Source organism: Trypanosoma rangeli (assembly GCF_003719475.1).
Source record: "Trypanosoma rangeli strain AM80 chromosome Unknown Tra_15.4_contig_00230, whole genome shotgun sequence".
Lineage (NCBI taxonomy): Eukaryota > Euglenozoa > Kinetoplastea > Trypanosomatida > Trypanosomatidae > Trypanosoma > Trypanosoma rangeli.
Window position 1 is genome coordinate 1 of NW_021705975.1, and position 19,636 is coordinate 19,636.

At 54.0% G+C, this 19,636-nt stretch overlaps 10 protein-coding genes across 10 annotated transcripts, besides 6 other annotated features; 9 read left to right on the forward strand and 1 right to left on the reverse strand.

Moving 5' to 3' along the window:
• Positions 1–756: 756 nt before the first annotated feature.
• Positions 757–1,284, forward strand: TraAM80_06357 (uncharacterized protein; the record flags this gene model as incomplete). Its single annotated transcript, XM_029383205.1, has 1 exon — positions 757–1,284. The coding sequence occupies one exon, from the start codon at positions 757–759 to the stop codon at positions 1,282–1,284; it is 528 nt and encodes a 175-aa protein (XP_029236918.1).
• Positions 1,285–1,323: 39 nt separating this feature from the next.
• On the forward strand, positions 1,324–2,211 carry TraAM80_06358 (uncharacterized protein; the record flags this gene model as incomplete). The annotated part of the gene is made up of 1 exon (XM_029383206.1): positions 1,324–2,211. One exon carries the CDS (start codon positions 1,324–1,326, stop codon positions 2,209–2,211), a length of 888 nt encoding a protein of 295 aa, XP_029236919.1.
• Positions 2,212–2,353: 142 nt separating this feature from the next.
• Positions 2,354–3,349, reverse strand: TraAM80_06359 (uncharacterized protein; the record flags this gene model as incomplete). Its single annotated transcript, XM_029383207.1, has 1 exon — positions 2,354–3,349. One exon carries the CDS (start codon positions 3,347–3,349, stop codon positions 2,354–2,356), a length of 996 nt encoding a protein of 331 aa, XP_029236920.1.
• A 136-nt stretch (positions 3,350–3,485) lies between these two features.
• TraAM80_06360 (uncharacterized protein) lies at positions 3,486–3,845 on the forward strand (the record flags this gene model as incomplete). Its single annotated transcript, XM_029383208.1, has 1 exon — positions 3,486–3,845. The coding sequence occupies one exon, from the start codon at positions 3,486–3,488 to the stop codon at positions 3,843–3,845; it is 360 nt and encodes a 119-aa protein (XP_029236921.1).
• A 173-nt stretch (positions 3,846–4,018) lies between these two features.
• Positions 4,019–4,041: a microsatellite.
• Positions 4,042–4,847: 806 nt separating this feature from the next.
• TraAM80_06361 (uncharacterized protein) lies at positions 4,848–5,447 on the forward strand (the record flags this gene model as incomplete). The annotated part of the gene is made up of 1 exon (XM_029383209.1): positions 4,848–5,447. One exon carries the CDS (start codon positions 4,848–4,850, stop codon positions 5,445–5,447), a length of 600 nt encoding a protein of 199 aa, XP_029236922.1.
• Positions 5,448–5,863: 416 nt separating this feature from the next.
• On the forward strand, positions 5,864–8,212 carry TraAM80_06362 (PIF1 helicase-like protein; the record flags this gene model as incomplete). Its single annotated transcript, XM_029383210.1, has 1 exon — positions 5,864–8,212. One exon carries the CDS (start codon positions 5,864–5,866, stop codon positions 8,210–8,212), a length of 2,349 nt encoding a protein of 782 aa, XP_029236923.1.
• Positions 8,213–8,706: 494 nt separating this feature from the next.
• Positions 8,707–9,582, forward strand: TraAM80_06363 (uncharacterized protein; the record flags this gene model as incomplete). The annotated part of the gene is made up of 1 exon (XM_029383211.1): positions 8,707–9,582. The coding sequence occupies one exon, from the start codon at positions 8,707–8,709 to the stop codon at positions 9,580–9,582; it is 876 nt and encodes a 291-aa protein (XP_029236924.1).
• Positions 9,583–9,905: 323 nt separating this feature from the next.
• TraAM80_06364 (uncharacterized protein) lies at positions 9,906–11,777 on the forward strand (the record flags this gene model as incomplete). The annotated part of the gene is made up of 1 exon (XM_029383212.1): positions 9,906–11,777. The coding sequence occupies one exon, from the start codon at positions 9,906–9,908 to the stop codon at positions 11,775–11,777; it is 1,872 nt and encodes a 623-aa protein (XP_029236925.1).
• A 138-nt stretch (positions 11,778–11,915) lies between these two features.
• Positions 11,916–11,953: a microsatellite.
• Positions 11,954–12,070: 117 nt separating this feature from the next.
• Positions 12,071–12,134: a microsatellite.
• A 1,004-nt stretch (positions 12,135–13,138) lies between these two features.
• Positions 13,139–13,170: a microsatellite.
• A 431-nt stretch (positions 13,171–13,601) lies between these two features.
• Positions 13,602–13,631: a microsatellite.
• Positions 13,632–13,715: 84 nt separating this feature from the next.
• TraAM80_06365 (uncharacterized protein) lies at positions 13,716–18,407 on the forward strand (the record flags this gene model as incomplete). The annotated part of the gene is made up of 1 exon (XM_029383213.1): positions 13,716–18,407. One exon carries the CDS (start codon positions 13,716–13,718, stop codon positions 18,405–18,407), a length of 4,692 nt encoding a protein of 1,563 aa, XP_029236926.1.
• Positions 18,408–18,487: 80 nt separating this feature from the next.
• Positions 18,488–18,512: a microsatellite.
• Positions 18,513–18,833: 321 nt separating this feature from the next.
• TraAM80_06366 (uncharacterized protein) lies at positions 18,834–19,502 on the forward strand (the record flags this gene model as incomplete). Its single annotated transcript, XM_029383214.1, has 1 exon — positions 18,834–19,502. The coding sequence occupies one exon, from the start codon at positions 18,834–18,836 to the stop codon at positions 19,500–19,502; it is 669 nt and encodes a 222-aa protein (XP_029236927.1).
• Positions 19,503–19,636: the final 134 nt, after the last annotated feature.

Consider the following 19,636-nt stretch of genomic DNA (forward strand, 5'->3'; position numbering starts at 1 on the left):
ATTTATAGCCTGAGAGATGGAAATTTTGGCTACGTGTGCCCTACCTTGATTCCAAGCTTACACGCATGCTGCAGGAGTCCATTGGAGGGAATGCAACGACGATACTGCTCTGCTACGACTCTATTGGTGCCCGCAACCGCATGGAGAAACTCAAGACGCCGCGGTTTGTGTAGCGAGCAAAGCGGGTTGAGGAATCGACCGCGAGTTTAACTGTTAGTTTACCACACAGGAACTGCAGGTTCAGTACGCCTGTGTCTTTGATCAGGTTTGGCTGTAAGAGGAACGTCTACAGGTGCAGGATGACCTTCTCGAGACACAGCGAGTGCACCTGATGAGTATTCCCGAGATCAACATTGTGGAGGAGCTGAACAGGCTCGTCGCATCTCTCATGAGTGAGAGGCGGGAGCTCAAGGGAGAGCTCTACAGAGGAGGGCCTGCAGCAGCGTGACAACGGAATTTTACAAGCAGCGGTGTGAAACTCTCAAAAAGGAGACTCTCGACGTCTGCGCGCGACAATAGGAAGTGGAAGAAATGCTTCTCTACACCTTCCGTGTGGTTGAGTTGGAGTGAGACACGGCGGCTTGGGAATTTGTGGAACAGCAGGTGAAGATGAACTCCGCCGCTCGAGCTGTCTGAGAAACGCTCGCCATGACGGGCGCTCCGGAGAGTCAGCTACTGCAGAGAGACGCGCACAAGGTCACTGACGGTTGTGCCTCGACCACCACGCACCGCCCGTAGTCCGTGAAGACACTCGCTATGTCCAAGACAATGATGGGTTCCCGGCCCGTGACGGCGCCTCTTTTCATGGCGGAGACGACTGAGCCAAGTGGCATCATGACAATCAGAAACACGCAGCCATACGAAGAGCAGAGGAGGAGGCTGCTAGAAATTGTGGACAAACCAACCCTGACAGAAATTGCTAGGGAGAAGATGATGCAGGCGATGATAGACGTGGTAATGAGAGAAGGCTCTTCAGAAGATGTTGTTCAGATGATCACTGCCCCAACACCGCTCCTTATCTCGATGCAAACACCAGAGCCTGCCGTTGTTTCTTTGGAACTTTCAGATATTTTGACAATACAGATCCGTACTGATCTTTGTGTTGTTACCTACACTTTTTCGGGGACTACTTGGCAAGATCCTGAGGAGATGATTTTGGTATTTGAGAGTAATTGGGTGCCTATGCCGCTGAATAACGAGGCGCAGCGGGCCAGTATTTGGCGCGATGTCCTATTCAATACGCTGCATGCAGCACCGACTGCTTTTATGAGGGATGGAAGCTGACCTGGAGCAAACACAGTGAGCAACAGTTACGGCGATGGGATGTCGGGTCTGGTTCTGACGGTGCTTCAGATTCTCGCACAACAGCGTGGCAAGACTGTGGTGGACGCATCGTACATAGAAGCAGTGGTACACGTGCCTGAAATTTTGCACAGCAACATCACCACGGAAAAAGTGCGATCACCACATGCGGATGTTCTTTGTTTGGGTTTTAGTGCAGCGTTGGATGATAGTTTTGTTGTTTTTGGGAGAACGCCAGCAGAGCTGGCGGAGGCTCACCGTACCGTGAAGTGTGCACTGGAAGAAGCTTTTGCGTCAGTGGTCACAGAGATGCTTATTGTATTGCAGGAACGGATGCATAATGGAATGACATCTAAAGGGGCTGCGTTGGCATCTTGCTTCCTGCAAGCGTGGTTTCCTGCTTTGCGTAGGACGTCAGATGTGTGGTCAGGAACGGTGCAGCGCACTCTTGGCGATTGTTTAAAGTTGACGCAAACGGTTTTCGGCGTCCCTGCCACCTTGGATCAGGCAAGATATTATGCTGTCGTTGGTGTAGTTAATGAGCTTTCCAGTGGTCGTGTGGGGCAGGTGGTGCGCGCATTGCGGTTCTACGCCACAGTCACAGACGCACGCAACGCTGAAGCACTGGAAACGTATTACGGTGAGGAGATGTGGTACTCCCTGTTGGTCTTGGAACGTGTCTTGGCCGCTTCAGCCGCCGTACGCAACGCGGCGGCTGTGGAGGGCAATGATACGGAAGACACAGAGGAAGCAAAGGTTGAGGAGACCCCTGCAATGCATAATGTACTGCAACGGGTAGTTCAAGCCATTAGGGGATATGCAGTGGCTTTGGGTGACGCACGGATTCTGTGGAGAGACACATATGGGCAGTGTCACTCCACTCCGTGTTTGACGCTCTTCACTTGGTGACGCGGTTACTGAACGGTGTGGTGTATATGTACACCGTGTCTTGCGGCAATCATGCTCCTGCAGCAGCGGAGAGTATTGGCATCCTACAGGGTGTACTGTGCAGCAACGCAGGATGTGATACACTGTGCGTCATTAATGCGGTTTATTGGGGAGGGGAACCTCGCGTCGGTGCCACTGTTGCAAAAGGAGGAGTCACCGACCATGCCGTCCCGCCGTGGCTTTGCGGCAGGGTGAGGCGCTTACCTTCGTTGTATCTAAGATTGGCAACCTCGCACCCAAAATGACTGGAGCGTCTGCGTCTCTCACGGAGGAGGAGCAGTACACCGTCACGGCACTCGATTGAATTGTGTCTCGAGCTGCGCGAAAGCAGCGGATTGGAGTCGCCTGCGTGCGCCGCGCAAACGGCCTGCGACGCTGAAGCAGGCGGTACGAACAGGCAACGTGGCGCCTCAGCAAATGAGCGTGCGGTCTCGCTGAGCCAGACACCCCTCACGGGGCCCCACACTGCGAGAGCAGCGGATGCTGCGAGGGCGGTAATTGAGTTGCAAACGGAACTGCCGTTAGAAACCAAAGACGCCGCCGTGATGACGGAGGGGGGCCCTCCGACGCCACGCCGCACTAACATGTGATAGAGGCAAAACACTTGCAAGAAACGTCGGTTCAGACAAACGATTTTGTGGTGGATATCGCGGTGTGCACTCAGCTGTGTGAAACCCTCCGCTCCGTGTTGGCCACCACAGGCGAGGCCCCTGATGCGGGGAGACTCCTGAACATCGTTGCCAGGATACAGCAGCAGCTGAGACGCATGCAGCGTGTCCGTGAGTCCGCATTTTTTGCGGGACTCAGATGATGTGCACGGCACGCTTAGAAAGCTTGAGCAGTTTATGCAGGAGCGCCCCTGCTTGCCTTGAAGCCCGTCTAAGCTGTGCAGCATGTTCGAGACGTTTTTTTTTTTGCGCGGTGTGGTGTAGCATGAACTCTTCCTAGCGGCTCTCCTACCCATTGTGTCATTCGCTCGTCTATGGGCAAGGCTTATGCGACAGCAAAGATGTCGGCCTCGGAAGGGGCCGCTGCCGAGGCGCATCGCATAGGCGATGAGGTGCTGCACTAGTTCCAGACATGGATGACGCTGCAGCATAAATTGCACTGCCACGACGCCGAGACTGTCACATGCGCAGAGGGGCACGAGGAACTTTTGCAGTTCTCAAAACGCGAGGGCATGAACTCCTTGAAGGAGTGGCTAGCAAGGCTGCGCTGTGAGAACAAAGCAATGTATGAGGTGCTGGAGTCCCTCCACATCGACTTGGAGGCGAACGCGGAACGCGCCCCGCAGGGAAAAGCTTTCAACGCCACGCTGCAACACACTGCCGTTCAATTGGAGTTCTGCCAAAATGGCTGAGACAGGGAATGCAGCTGAAGTTGGAGGACCTTCGCACCCTCGAGACGGAAATCATGTGGCTGCGCACGCTGCGTGCCAAGGGTATTGTGGGGCGCAGGAGACAGCTCCTGCGGTCTGCCCTGCGCAAGCTGGCGCATTTTGCGCGGCAGACGTCGGCCATGCTGCAGGTGCAACAGCGTTTCAACACCGGAACGTTGGAGAGCCGTCGGCTGACGCTCGTGGAAGGCGTCATTAAATTTATGGACTAAATTCACTACGTACGGGATGCTTTTTGGTCGTAGTTTTGAAAGGTGTTTGAGGCGTACAAATTAGAAGGGAAACAAAGAAGAATAGAATGTTTCTCATCAGAACTCGTGTTGTTTTTGTTCATTTTGTTTTGGGGCGTATTTAAGTGATCGTTAGTGATATGTGCGTGCGTGCTTGCGTGTGTGGGGGACCTTTGGGTGGCACTTCAGCGAGGGGCAGGAAGGGATGGTAATGGCAGTCGCCGATGACTTCGCTTCGCACACGCAAACCCATGCATGACGACAAGAAGGGGACAGATAATGGGGGTAGTAGGAGGTGCTACTGCAGAAAACGTATTGCTGCAATTGCTTGCTGTGTCTCCTCACTCCGTCGCTTTTACATTCCTTCCTTACTTTGATTTTTTGTTATTTGTTTGCCGCAACAAGTTTGCGATTGCATCTTTTTGGGAGTTGCTGATACATTTCTGGGTGTTTGTGCTTGTGCCGTGAGCCACGAAGTTGCCACATACTTGTTGATGTGGGCACGCAAACACGAAGTCATCCTTTGGGTGTACACGCCACAGTAAATGATGTGTTCATTATTTCCGGCATAAAGAATATATTCTTCTTGTCTCGTATCTGCGTTTGTTTTATTTTTACTTGACCCTCCGTACACATACATACGTGCATACATGTATTTGCTTTTTAGTTGTGTGTGTTTTTCCCCTTTTGTGTGTGTGTATGTATGTGTTGGTCGCCCTTTCTTTGAGGTATTTTTTTACTCCACTTTGTGCCTTGTCTCCGGACGTTTAATCTCACCATGCAAGCTACTGTTTCGCCGCTGCGGTGCTCTGCGGAGAGGGTTGGTGTCACTCTGTTAACTCCCTCTTTTCTTCTTGCCGATGTTGCTCGCACTCGTCTCTTTTTTTTTTCTACTCTCTCTCTCATGTCGCGTGATGTGGTTTGCTGGTACGGGGTAGTGAGCCGCGTGTGCGTGGGCCGGGGAGGTGTGGATGGTGCGACGCTGCCTGCTTCTGCTCCGTCGGGCATACCCCTCGGAGGGGGGCATTCTCCCCACCGTTTCTGCCGCTGACGTGTCTGCTTCCGTGGCGAGCCCGCAGCCAGGCACTCATCCGTCAGAGGAAACTTCACAGCGACCGCGTCGACCTCCTTTGTTTTCGTCCTTGTCGAGTTCCGAGGGGAGCAAGCCGGAAATTGATGCGCTTCGGACAGAGCTGGCGGCAGCGCAGCTGCGCATTGCGGAGTTGCAGCTCAGCCAGCTGGCGCTACACGAGGCGCTGTTGCGTCGATTGGAGAAAACGGACCGCGCGGCGCACAAGACAGCGACGGAGCTGCGCTACACCGCATTGGCCCTACAGTGCAACTATGACCTCCTTGAGACGGAGCTGCGGCGTGTGTTGGCGTTGAGGCCACACAGCAGTACGACAGTAGGGGAGGGGTGTTCGGAGGAGGAAGACATGGAGTCGCTTCGCCGAGCCGCGATTGAGGCCGCGGCTAGGGAGATGGTGCGTAAGAATATCGGATTTCGTCTGGAGAGGGTGTCAGAAGAACCCGCCACGGTGTCAAGAGCCACCGGTGACGTCAATAGGTGATGCTCCCACCACGTACCAAGTACTGGTTGGAAATAAAGTAAAAAAAAACACACACACACAAATATATATCTCTTAGAAATGACGCTGGGGAGTGTGTGGGTGTGGCCGTGTCCATCGTGTTTATTTACGTATTGCAGTTTATTCATATGCATTATTATTATTATTTCGCTCTCTTTGTGTTTATTTTTGTTGGACCCATACTCCTTGGGAGGTGTGAAGCGACAAGGCCGATCGGGCCCGCCCCTCTTGGCCCACGCACGAATACATACAAATACATAGATACAATTAGATACGCTTGTCTGCTGCTGAATTGACGCACGTGTTCGTGTGTGTGTGTGAGAGAGAGAGAGAAACTCCGGTGTGTGTTTGTGTTCTTACATCGGCAACGGACGCTTCTTCATAGAACAACGTCACTCATGGCGGCATTAAAACCCAAAATGACTGTCTCTGCTGTGCGGGGCCGTATAATCGTGACGGCGGAAGACGGTGAGCGGATAGGCCAGTGGGGTGGTACGGAGTGTTTTCTCTCGCGACAGTCCGGACTTGGCCCATGCTTTGTTGTCCGTTCTAGTCGTCATAAGCACCACGAGGGGACGTTCTTCCAACTAGCGGGGCTTCAGCGTGTCTTGTCGGCGTATGCCATGGATGGAAAGCTTACAGTTGTAGTGCCGCATGAGCAACGGGTGTGCACCGTGTTTATTGAGACCACAGCCGACGTGGATGCCTTGCGCATCATGGCCGCAGTGCTGCAGGACCGCAATCATTGGAGAGAGATTGAGAAGAATGTGGCATGCAAAAAATGCCGAGAGGGACGTGGAGGCAAGGCAACAGGGCACGTGCTTCGTGACCCAAATGTATTTGCCATGTCAGAATGGGATGATAACGATGCCAAAAGCAGTAACGACGCAGCGGATAATGATGGCGACGGCGTGGATATTCGTGATGCCGACAAACCCACGACACAGTCAGCGAAAAGGGAAAACGCACTCTCACAAGCTGCATCTGTGGCACATTTAGAAGTGACCTCGATGCGGACAAAGTCTTTCCTGGGGAATAGCACGCGTGAGAAGGTGACGTCTTTTGCCAGCGCGTCATGGACAACGGAGCAGATGCGTGCCATTCAGTTGGTGCGCACGGGGAGAAACGTCTTCTTGACGGGATCAGCGGGCACGGGAAAAACAGCCTGGCTTCTGTACCTGCTGCAGGATGTCTTGTCAAAAAGTGAGGGCGTAGTGGCAACCGCCACCACGGGTGTTGCCGCTCGCATTATTGGCGGGGTTACAATTTACGCGTTTGCTGGCATTGGCAGAGGGGAAGGCTCGTTTGACAAGATCTACCACCGCGTCAAGGGCCGCCCGGAGGTGGTGCGGGCGTGGCGACAGTGTAAGACACTCATCATTGATGAAATCGGCGTTCTTCCAGTGAATGTTTTCCTCGTGTTGGATGCGATTGCCCGCCAAGTGCGTCGCGAACCCGAAAAACCGTTTGGGGGTCTTCAGCTCGTTCTTCTTGGTGACTTTTTGCAGCTGCCTCCTGTCACCGCCTCGGCGGCTTCTGTGAGTGGCAACCACGCAGGCGATACTAAGGAGGAGCCAAAGTGGTGCTTTGAGTGCCCGTTGTGGAGAAACCTACAGTTTGCCGCCGTTGAGTTCCGTAAGAACTACCGGCACGAAGGCGACCCCGTCTTCGCAGCATGCATGGAAGATATCCGATACGGGCGGTATACTCGTCGTGTGGAGAGTCTGTTGTTGTCATGTCTTAACCGACGGCTGGAGGATTCTTTTGGTGTTGAGCCCACCGTCATTATGGCGCGCCGTCAGAGTGCCACGACGTATAACACGGAGCGTTTGCAGCTACTGGACGACGTTAATTTCCATCGCTACACCTCCGAGGACTACGCCTCAACGCCCGGGTACGAATTGGATAAGGAGGTTTCGCTGCTTCCGCTGCTGGAGTTGCGTGTTGGGGCGCAGGTGGTGCTGCTCGCCTCTTTGCCAAATGCGCCGTATCTCTCCAACGGCGATCTTGGAGTTGTGGTTGCTTTTTCGGAACAGGCGCAGGGCTCGGCATTTCCAGTGGTGTGCTTCACAAGTAGCGGTGGTGAGGAGGTGGTGGTGCCGCCCGTGCGGATGGATGTCTTGGCGTCGGATGGTCGGGTTGTAGCCGCACGCACGCAAATTCCATTGCAGCTCGCGTGGGCTCTGACAGTACACCGGGTGCAGGGCATGACGCTGCCGATGGCGCGGGTGGAACTCAATGGAAGTTTCTTCGAGTGTGGGCAGGCGTATGTCGCGCTCACGCGGGTTCGCCGGCGGGAGGATCTGGCCATCACGGAGTTCGACCCGAGCTCTATTGGCGCTGATGCTAAAGTGGTGGCGTTTTACGAAACAACGTTTCCGCGTGACCCAAACATGGCAGTCGCGGGAGGATCAGAGGACGGGAGTGCGCTTGTGGAGGTGCGGCGAACAGGCAAGCAGCCCCGGACGCACGCTTCTCTGCCCACCGCAAAGGAGAAGCGACAGCGCGAGGAGAACAGCGACGAGAACGACACCTTGCGAGAGGGCACGCGGCTCTTTGATACACAAATGCGTGCCGGCGTCTCCGTGGCGGCGTCACCACCAGTGACGCCGAGCGCCTTAAAACTTCTGGCTGTTGCTGGGAACGCCATCCCACGGCTGACGCAAGAGGCTGACGAGGCGGACGCAGCGTGCTCTCAGGAGCTTCATCCCGCCTTGCAGCACGCACTGCTGATGGACGACGATTAACATCACTGTGGGTACCTGACTGTTTTAAGGCGGTGGAGGAGCAAGGAAAAGGCATGACGACGGTGGGGCCACATGTCTTGTGCGGTGGAGTTTTTTTCTAAATGGGGGTGGGGGGGGCATTCAAAGTGCTGAACCCGACAAGAATAAGGGAAAGAGGAAGGAGGAGGAGTGTTCTTTTTCTTTCTATCGGTGTGTGGTGTTCCTGCTCTTACTTTTGGTGGGTTTTGGAGAAGAGGTGGTGAGTTTGTGTGCCCGATGTTTATCATGTTAGCTTCTGTGTATTCCCTTTTTTCTCTCTCACTTCTTTTTTTTTTTTTGTGCGGCATTTGCCAGACTTCTTCACAGCATTGGGAACGACGGTGAGGTGCATCCCCGGCATCCTTCACGCAGGGTGAAGAAAGCAAACCAGGCAGCACATAAGCAAACTTGAAACAAACAAAAAGAAAAAAAAGGGGCGGCGAAATAAAGTAGCATCGCGAATAACAAACAAGAGGATGCCGCAGGACAAACGTCTCATTGTGACAAAGGCCGTGATCCACAAAATACAGCGACTGTGTGGGGCTGATGCAGACGCTGCAGCGGCAGAGGGCGTCTTCATTGAGTTTGTCGTGCCCGCTGTTGTGGTTGCGCAGTGCCCGGAGCTGCTCACCGAGCACGTTTTCCAGCTACCGAAGCGCACCTACGCCATGAACGGCCGCACAACATGTCTCATCGTCCCACGTATTATTTCTGGTGATGCGTTTAAGATTAATAAGCGGCATGGGTACTACGACGCTGTGGTGACAGCGGAGGCCATCTGCAAGAGAGACGACACGGAGGCTGCGCGTCGGGCCGTACTAGTTTCCAAGACGTTTTCCCACTTTGTCGTGGATGACCGGATTGTGTCAAAGCTGCCGCCATGTATTACCGCCGCGGCCTCGCTGCCAGCACCAGTGACACCGCAGGCACGCGATGATGCCTCATCCTCGGCAGCACGACCAGGCGCCCAAGGCGGAAAAAAGGATGCCGCTGGTAAATGCAGAAGCGGGAAAGTTGCGGAGTCACCTCCGGCGACGCAGGCTGTACAGCTGCCGAAGGCATCGGGTAAATGCATCACCGCCCTGCGTAACCTCGAGGATCGCACGAGTCTCACATTTCGGCTTTCGCAGGGCGTCTTGGGTGGTGTAGTGCGTGCGAAAAACCCAGGGCAGTTGACATTCCGTGTGGGTCACGCTGGTATGACGGCGGGTGATTTGTGTGAAAATGCAAAGAGCTTTATTTTTGCCTTGAAGCGGGAATTCCCAACGGTGTGGAAGTACATTCACGAGTTTAAGATGACGTCGCGTGTAACAGAGCCAATCCGCTTTATGGAAGTTCATATTCGGAAGTAAACACCAGGGCAAAACCTCGTGGCGGTGCTTTGTACACCACAAAGTGGTGGGTGTCCCCTCGCTGTGCCCCTGACGGTGAAAAGTTTAACCTGCGCTAAATTTATACCCGGCTGGCGTTGCCTCCTTGGAGCATATTAGGCACACGAGCACAATGTGCATTGATGCGTGTAATGCGATGTATTTATCCCTCTGTATCTGCCTCACTCAATACTTTTTTCACGCCCTTTGTTTACGTGCGTGCGTAGAGTTAGGTGGTTTTTTTTTTGCCGGCAACAAGTAGCGAATATAAATAGGGAACAAAGGCAGAAAGTGTTTTTGTCTAAATGTCCGGTGGTGCTACCGTTCGTGACGGCGCCATTGGCGTACATCAGCGGCCTCTCGGACAAATGCAGCAGTCACAACGTCAAACGCATCAACCGCGGCAGCAACCACAACAACAACTGCAACAACCGCAACCCTCACAGCAGAGCGAGGCGGGTGAGGCGTACTGCTATCTACTGCGCCACGGCGTGCCTGGTAGGGTCGAGAACATCTTTAGTGGCGTACTAAATGAGCAGCCAGAGGACCCACTGCAGTACATTCTGGAACACATGCGTGTCAGCGGTGGCAAATCCGCTGGGAAGGATTGCTCCATAAGGACTGCCAATTGTAAGAGTTCTAATGAAAGTAGAAGGGACTCCCAGCAATTGTCAGAGTGCGCCCCCGTGCAACGTGAAGTGATAACGGAAGAGGCACGTGATAATAAAAAACCGACGGACAGGGATTCCGCCGCACCAGAAGTGAAAGAGGGAGAGGTGGAGGAACGATGTCTGGAAGAAAAGGCACCAATTGAGGACGAAGAAGTGGAACATTTAAGACTACCGCCAACAGATGTGGCGACAGACAATACGTTCGAAACGACAGCAAAAACAGATACGGAGACGTGCTTATTCCCACCTGGTGTCGTCAACGCCCAAGCGACTCCTCTGCCTGAGCCACTCCCAAAAACAGTGCAGACAAGTCTTTCTGCCACGAGGGCAAGTGTCTGCAAGATGCGGCCTTCTTCTGCTATGTTAGTGTCTTGGAGCTCCGTGCGTGGCAGTCGCAACGAGACACCTTATGGACCCGCAGCCCTTCGATTCCCCACAGCCGGGGGTGAAAATACGCACAGCGGCCCCGGTACAGCGGCTCTTGACCGCGATGACAGTACCCGAAGTGATCTCTCGGCGTTCAGTTTGGCTTCTGTAGACGTGCAGGACTTCCTACAGGAGTTTCGTAGCGCCAAAGCTGACTGTGTTGGGGAAGAGACACAGCTGGTAGACATTGAGATGCTTTCAGAGATCCTGCAATGCGTAAATATCCCTCTCCCGGAAACTCCACTTATTGCTGAATTATTTGACGATGTAAAGCGAATTAGTGTGATGCAGTACAACCACGGTGGTCTCCCCGGTGAAGAGGAAAATGACGCAGCCATACCTGCCGCTACATCATGTGCAGCAGAGGTGGAGTCACGGGAACGAGTGTACTTTGACGCTTTTCTTGCTCGTATGGCCTACATGATTCAGGGTCGATACCCAACTGAGGTTGTGCGGGGCACGTTCTATTCCATATTGAAGTCTGTCGTGCAGAAGAAGTGCCCTGCAGATGGCGTGGCTCGCGAGCAGCAACAACAAAAATTTTCAGGCAACGAAACACGGTACACAAGCTACTCCAGTGGGAACGCCACAGGTAGATCGATCCGCGCAGCTCCCAAGAACAACTGTAGGAGCCGCAGCAATACGTTTACAAACAGCGCAGAAAGCAACCCTACCACAGTGTCGGGCCCAAATTCTACTGCGATGCAAACATATCCAGGCGTGCCCCGAGCAGAATCCACACATTGCGCTGCGGCCAATGACGGTCAGCCTGCCGCCGAGTTGTCAACACTGCTACACGGTGTTTCACTGGCAGTCTGCGTGGAAAAAGGTCTATGGCGGGGCTTAGGCATCCCAGTAAGCAAGGCAGAGGTAATAAATGCTCTGCAGATCCTTGGAATCCCGGTAGATGACAACTATGAATTCCACGTAAATGAATTTGTACGACTTGTCATGGCGTTAACGGGGCAGAGTGTGCTACACAGCGTTGGAGAAAAGACCACCCCGTGGATGATGTCATCACTCGGCAGGGAGAATTCGCTAATGCCACTTGGTGGCTCCTGCAAGGAAGAGAGCTTGTAGAAATTTCGGCGATGCCCGAGGTGATATGAAAATCAGCACCAAGTACGGAAACGAAAATCATTGAAATATAAACGATTTTTCCTTATGTATTTCCTACATTGTGGACAAACTCCAGCTGATGTGAGAAGGGACTCGTTCGTTTGTGTGTGTGTGTGTGTGTGTGCTGATGTATGAGTTTCTCTTCTTAGTTGCGTCTCTGTCTTGTTACTTTTTTTTGTTCCATGTCTTTATGCCCACATGACGATCAAAGGAAAGAGTCATATCTTTGCAAGTTTTACTATGAGCCAAACTCCTTTTTTTTTTTGTTTTAAATTTGTTTTTGTTGTTGTTTGTTTTTTTTTTTGGTTTTTTTTTCTTGTGTATTCAAGGGTGTGAGACTATAAATGAAGTATCTCTCTTTCTTGCTGCCTCAGTGTGTGGAAGTATATGGTGGATTTTATTACGTTTTCTAAGTTTCCCTTTTCAATACCTCCCTCCTCAGCATGAGGTCCGCCAAGTTTCCGCCCTTTTGGTTCTTTTGATTGGGGAGCCTGCGAAAGGAGAATGGTCTGGCGTGACGCGTATGCCCCTGGTATGGGAAAATAAGGTGAATAAACCTGCCCCAACACTGTCTGCTCTTCTCAGGTGCTTATCATGACGTGTAGTTTGCCGCAAGGCGTACTGTTTTTAAGGAACAAGAGCGAGAGTGCATGTATCGAACGTTGTCCACGACACTCCCCACACTTTCCGAAGTGGAGCGGGTGGTAGCCGCCACTGAAGGGCTTTCAAGAGGCGGCTGTGCGGCTGAACTGGCCCAACGGCGTCTTCACTTGGCGTTTGCTCATTGACCGGTGCACATCCGAGCGATCACGCGGTCATTGCGCCTCCTGTGGCGGATGGTAAACGCGTTGCACGGCGGGGCCAAGGCAAAGCAGCGAATTGGGTCTTTTTGTGACGGTCCACGCGGCACAGGCATTCGGATGCTTTTACGTGGCGGTGTGGGAGGGATGGTACGAAGGAGCCAAAGGGGGACCTCCGCGGTCTTGCGGGCAGGCCTCAAAAAGAAAGGGGGAATTAATCGTTTTCCTTGAGGCTGTTTTTTTTTTTTTTTTGAGCGCCGAAGCGCCCTTCTGCGCCTCCACCCGCCGTTGGCACTCAAGGAAGTGTAGGCAATGGGGGAATGTGTTGGTCTTGCTCTTTCCATCGGCTACTAGAGGAATAAGTAAACACTCCGTCACACTTCTCTGTGTTCATGATGGCAAGACGAATACGTAAACGCTATGTTTGCTTTCCTCTGTTTTATATTCTGTTGGAGAAGGTGGGACTTGGACTACTATGTCTTTGTTGCTCTTGTTATTTGATGTTTCCGTGGCGACGTTGAGTTGCTTTGTTTTGTTTTTGTTTGTTTTTTTTTACGATTGTCTTTTCAGTCCCCACTCACCATTATTATTATTATTTTGTTTCTCTGGCTGTGGAGTGTCAATTGATTCACCCTCTTCCGCCTTTTTGGCGCTTTTCTTTTTTGCATGTGTGACGAGCGGCAACAAGCATTTCAGCACCAAGGGAGAAAGCAATATTTTTTTTTGCTTTTGGTTTTCCTTGACTTTGCGTGGGGGTTCTTTCCACCGGTTGTTGCTGATGTCGTCATGGTATCACAGTGGTCGATTCATCCGCTCCCTGTGAATTGGAGTCACAGGGATCGGTGCGTGTGGGGCTCTGTGGGCGTTCCTCTGCCGACTGTGCGTATTTAGACCTGTTTATACACACCTTCTTTTCCTGCCCAAGTGGATCGCAGGGGTTTAGCCGGCACACGACTAGAAGCAGACCATAGACACTTTGCGGCGGCACAAACACACACACACACACACACACACAGAAACAAAATCAACAAACAAACGCGCACACGTCGTTACAGCACTCTCACTCCCCTCCACTCAAAAAGTTTTTGCTGCAGCCCACATGGCGTCAACAATTTCACCCATGGGAGTTGGACACGGAGGCGGCAGTGGCAGCGGCAGCGGCAGTAACAGCATCAGCGCTCGTTACCGCCGTCTCGCCAATGAAAGGGATGGGAATGACTCCGCCACGCCTTTGGGTCTTCACAGCAGTGGTGTCACTCAAAACCGAGAGGTTGAGCCGCGTTTTGCAAGGATCGTGGCTGAGTACGAGTATAAACTACTGGAAGAGCGTGGTCGGGCGCAGGAGCGAGAGACGCAGTTGCTGGAGGAACTACAGTGGGAAAAGGCGCAGGTGGGACGTCTAATGAATGAGCGCGCGCAATTGGAGGGAGAGGATCGCCAAGAAAATCATGCTGGGCGTTTGGTGTCAATGGACGAGTATGAGCGGGTTCAGGAGCAGCTGAAAGACACACGTCTGATGCTGCAGGAAGCGGAGCGCCGCTATCAGCAGGAGAAACGGGAGCTTTTAAACCTGCGCACATCGCAGCTTCTCAGTGAGACCTCAAAACGCGGGCAGGAAGGCGACATTATTGCCCGCGCCATGCAAGTCATGTCCGAGTACGAGGCCGTGGTGCGCAGCAGCGAGGAAAACAGTCTGGCGCGCCTTTCGCACCACATGGAAACGTTTGAGAAGGAATGGATTTGTCGTTCGCGTGCATTTGAAGAACAAAAGGTTGCCTTTGAGGGAGCCATGATGGAAAAAACGCGACAGGCGCTGGCGGAACATGAGCATGACGTGGAAGAAATTAGCCGAACACTGCTTGAGAAGACGACGCAGGCCCTTCGAAATCACAGCGAGGTGCGACTAGAGTTGGAGGGGGAGGTAATGCGTCATGCGGATATGTTTAAGGAGGAATACAAGGAAATCTTGGACAAGGAGTTCTACGACCGCTGTAGAATGTACGATGAAAAGATTGCGGAGCGGGAGCGTGGTTGGGTGAAGACCCTGCAAGAGGAGCGCCAGAAGATTATTGCCGCTGAGCAGTTGGCTGTAAAGGAACATGAAACGTTGCACGTACACGCCCTTGAGGAGGCGATGCGAGATCTGTCGCAGTTGCGTGAACAGCTGGTGCGTGAGCATCAAGAACAGCAGACAGATGCCATGAATGATCTTATCGCACGACGCGATGACCTGCAACGAGACCATGAGCAGCAGATTGCCAGAATAAACGAGAAGACGAGGGAGATGCAGCGGGAGTGTGCCGCGGCAGTGGAAGAGATGCAGAACACGATGAAAGAGCTGCATGTCCAGATGGCGGTGAAGGAGGCAGAAATGGTGCGACGGCTACAGGAGGCAGAACAGAGGGCAGCTAAGGCTGCGTTGGCGAAAGGACAGGAGTTGCGCAATGAAGTGGAGCAGCTGTGGTCGTCGATGCTTGAGAAGGAGTCTGTGGCATACAAAAATGACGTAGAGAGGCTGAGCAAAGAGTATCAAGCCACAATTAATCGCATGCGTAGTGAGCAGGCAGAGCGCGAGGGCGCGCTTCTCGCGTCTTATGAGCAGCGTGTGGTGCAGGTGGAGGAGTCCGCCGACCTCCGGTGGAGCGGCCGCGTCGAGGAGGCGATGCGAGGGTTGGAACGTCACATGGAGGTGGTGCAAATGCTGCGCCACGATAACGAGGGTATGTCGGCCCGCATCGAGCGACTCACGCAGGAGGTGCAACTAAGTGCTGCAGAAATGGAAGGCGCTGTAGCGCGCGCGCGGCGTGAGCAGGACATTGTGTGGCATCAAAAAGTCGAAGAGATGCGACAGCGATACGACAGGTTGCTCGATGAGGCGCTTGGCGGTACCGACGACGCGGGTGTCGGGCCGGGCATCTCTCGGCACGAGTACGAGAAGGTGTTGTCGCGTTTGAAGGAGTGGGAGGAGAAGTGCGTTGCGTTGAGGCGGCAGTGCGAGCTGCAGCGGACGCAGGAGCAGGAGGAGCTCAACGCTCAGTGGGGGAAACGCCTGGACGAGGAACGCGCACAGCGAGCAGCATGGGAAACGGAGCAGCTGAGCCGGTTTACCAAGACGCGTGAGGCCTTCCTGCACGACATGGAGGAAAAGGAAAAGGCTGCAGTCGAGAGGCTGCAGGCGGAGAGGGATGCCCTTCACAAGGCATTCCTGCAGCAACAACAGGGGGAGCGGGAACGCTGCGATGCTGCCATTGCACAGGCGCAAATAGAAGAAAATGAACGATGTGTCGCATTCTTCAATGAACAGGAAGGGGCGTTCCAGGAACGGATACGAGTACTAGAGGCGCGCGTTGCTCAATCGATGGCCGATGTACGGAGTCGTGAGGGGGAGTTGCAAGAGGCCTTTGCGCGGAAAATGGATGAAGCACAACAGAGCGCGATGGATTACATTCGACAAGAACGTGAGGCACTGCAGACCGCGTACGACAAGAAGTTTGCTGAGTTGCACGCCGAACAGCAGCGCTGGGAGGTGCAACGCACGAAGCTACATGAGGAAATCGCTGAGCAGTATGCGGAGCGGTTTGTGAAGGCCAAGGCTAACATGCAACGGCACCTCGTAGCTGTCACGGAACTGATGCTTTCTTACCAGGAGCAATGTGAGGCGCGGTGGTTGCAGGCACGCAAGGAGGAGTTGGAGGTGTTTATTAACGAACGTGTGGCCTACAAGAAACGTTTGGAGTCATCCAGCACCGCCGATCTCGCACGTGTGCAGGCGCAGGTGGAGGAGACACTTCGTATGGAGCGAGCAGCCTTGGACGAGCGCAACAGGGCGTTGCAGGAAACGTTGCGGGCGAACCAAGCGAGCATGGAACAGGGGGCCGCGGAATACGCCATGAAGATGTTTGAGGAGCAGCAATGCATTCTCGCAGAGGCGACGTGGCAGCGTTCACAGGAGCAGCAGCAGCAGTGGGAGAGTCTGAAGACCGCCTGGATGGAAAAGACATGGTCGATGGAGGGCGCATATCGGGCAGAGATCCAACAGATGCGGTTGGCTCATGAAACGGAACTGGAGGAGGAGCGGAGACTCTGGAGGGCGGAGGTTGAGCGACAACAGGATGAATTGCAGATCGAGAAATGCCAGCATGTGGAGCAACTACGGCAGCGAGAGGTAGAGCTGAGAAACAAACACGAGTCCGCATTGAAGGCAGAACGGCAGTGTCACGAAGGGATCGTGGTAGAGTTGCGCAAAGAGCAGGAGAGTCGTCTTGCGGAGGAGCGGCAGCGTGCACAGGTGGTGCTCCGGGAGCGTGAGGCGGCCTTTGACTTGGAACTCCGGCGGTTGCTGGAACGCATGGAAACGCAGGACCGTGAACAACAGGAGTCGGCCAATGAGCGTGTGCGGGTAATGCAGGATGAGTTTGACCGTGTGATGCGCGCCGTGAAGGCAACCTCACAGCAATATCAAGAAGACTATATGAGGCGAGTGGAACAGCTTGAACAGCTGCACCTCACTCAGCTAGAGGAGCAAAAGGACGAGTTGCAGAAAAAGTATGAGGAGAGTCTGTGTGCGATGCACACCGGGATGGAAATGCGGCTGCGCGAGTACCTGACGTCAGACATGGACGTGGTGTGGCGCGTGGAGGAGCAGCGGGCCGTGTTGCGTGAGGAAATGGAGGCTAAGTACGTTGCTTTCATGCAGGAGCAATTGGAGCGGGTGAAGGCAGAGAGGGAGGAGCGGGATGGCAAGGTACATGATACGGAGCGGCTCCACAACAGCCACCTTGCGGCGCTTCGCCACGAAATGGACACTGCGCTTTTAACGTACTTTGAGAAGACGGAGAGCCGTGCACGTGAGGCTGCCGAGCAGGCACGCATGGAGTTTGAGAAGAACTTGCAGGCATCCTTCGCCATGCTGGAGGATGAGCAGAGGCGTCGCGCGGAGTTGGAAAACCAACTCCGTGAGGCCCACGCCCAAGTGGATGCGCTGCACCTCAGCTACGAGGAGCAGAAGCTTCAGGCGTTGCGGGAGGTGCAGGCGAAGTATGAAAACGTCTACAAGGAAATGCATGACGCTTTGCGCGCGGAGCGTGAGGCGTGGGCTCGCCGTGCCCTCGGTGAGGAGGAGCAGCGATTACTGAAAGAACTCACGGCGCGCGAAGAGAGGCGCCGTCAGTCCGTCGACGCGTTTTCGCCGTACTCCGCGGCCTCCCCGGCGGTGGGACGTCATGCGTTGTCACAGGATGCCACACCAGTTGCCTTGCCGCAGCAGCAGCTGCCGCCGCCCCAACACTATCAGCGCGGGGGGGATGAGTCCTCGCAGCTGAATGTGCATGCGGTGCCGCTCACACCTTATGGCAGGACGGCCGGCAACGGTCACACTGACGTGTTGTATGACGTAAATTACGAGAAGTTGCAGCAACTGTGGTCCGTGATGGAGGTGCCAGAGGCGGAGCAGGAGCAGGCCCTGTGTCGCTGGTCCCAACTGCCGCTGCCACAGCGTGCATTGGAGGTAAAGAAGGAAACGCGGCGACTGGAGCTTCAGCTTCCTCTTCTAGAGGTCGTAACACGGCGAGAGTTCCTGATGCACCGCCTAAAGGAGCTAGAGAGGAGCTCATCCAGTAACAACAACAGCAAGAGTAGTGGTGGTAATAGTGTACAGATGGAGGAGTTCCGGAAAGAACTATTACGGCTGACGGAGCACCTCAAGAGTGAGATACCACGACATGAGTCGATGTACGGCAGCACCTTCCGCTTTCGTGGGTCTCGTTACATGGACACACTGCTTGATTGGTAGTCTTACGGGTCACAGTGTGTGCGCAGGAGACGTATAAACAGCAAACCATGAGTACGAAAGCGGAGAGTATGTGCGTACCGTCTCTCTCTCTCTCTCTCTCTCTCTGTGTGTGTGTGCTTCTTTTTTTTTATCGATATCGTTTAGAGCTGTACCGTCTCACTTCCAACACTTCCTCCCCCTTAAAAGTTCTCTTGCCGTTGCAGCCGCCCATTTTTGTGTCCCTCGCTGTTCAGCCCGGGTGGTTAACCTATATCTTCCCCTTTTGCACTTAAGCCCTCCTTCGTTCGTTGGCGACGGCAGCAGAGGCAGGTGAAGCGACCGCGGTTACTGTGGCCGGCACGTTGCAGTAGGTGCCCAGATACAAGGAACGAAAGGTGTGTGTGTGTGTGCCCGTGAGGTGGACTGTGTGCACTGAGCGTGCGAAAGATGGAGGGGCGCGGGTTAGGTCCCACGACGGACGTTACCGTTAATGTTTCCGGCACGGTGACGCTACCGCTGCACCTTCAGGCGCTGGAGAGTCTTGAGGACCCCGTGCTTCAAACGGAGATCATGCAGGAGGCCGCACGTCTTGCAATTGCTGAGAAGCTCGGCTCCTTTGACAATATGCACGTCACCGCCGTACACAAATGCGGCAACCCTATCTGTGAGGCGAGGCTGGACTTTGCAGAGCTCTGCTGTGCCATCGCAAATGTGCAGCACGCCTACGAGCATACCATGGCTCATCTCTTGCAGATTCAGCAGATAGTCGAGAAGAGAGGGAAACAGACGGAGGAAGAGAAGATGAGTAAAGAAGAGGAAGCTGGTACGGAAAATGTGCTTGCCGATATCCGTCAAGTGCTTCGACGCGCGCTGGAAGGCCCAGGCGAGGCCCCATTTGCGTCAGCCATTCGCGCATCCACACGCACTAACACTGCGGCAGAGAATGAGGCCCGATCTGATGATGACAACGATGATGGGGCGGGGTTTTATAGCGGCGTGTGCGATCCGGAGGCAGATGGCTACGTCCCGTTGCTGGATCACCACGACACAGCGTCGGAGGAGGAAGTGGAGGCAACAGGTGTGAATTTGACAGATACTGTGGCCGTTGAGCGGTAACCTACATCTCTTTTGCGCGTCGCTGGAGCGGCGTTATCTGCTTCTTATTTTTGTTGCTGTGTGTGTTCTTATCCTTGCACACGGGGCACACCGTGTACTACTTGCATGCCCGCTGTTTTACATTTGTCATGGTT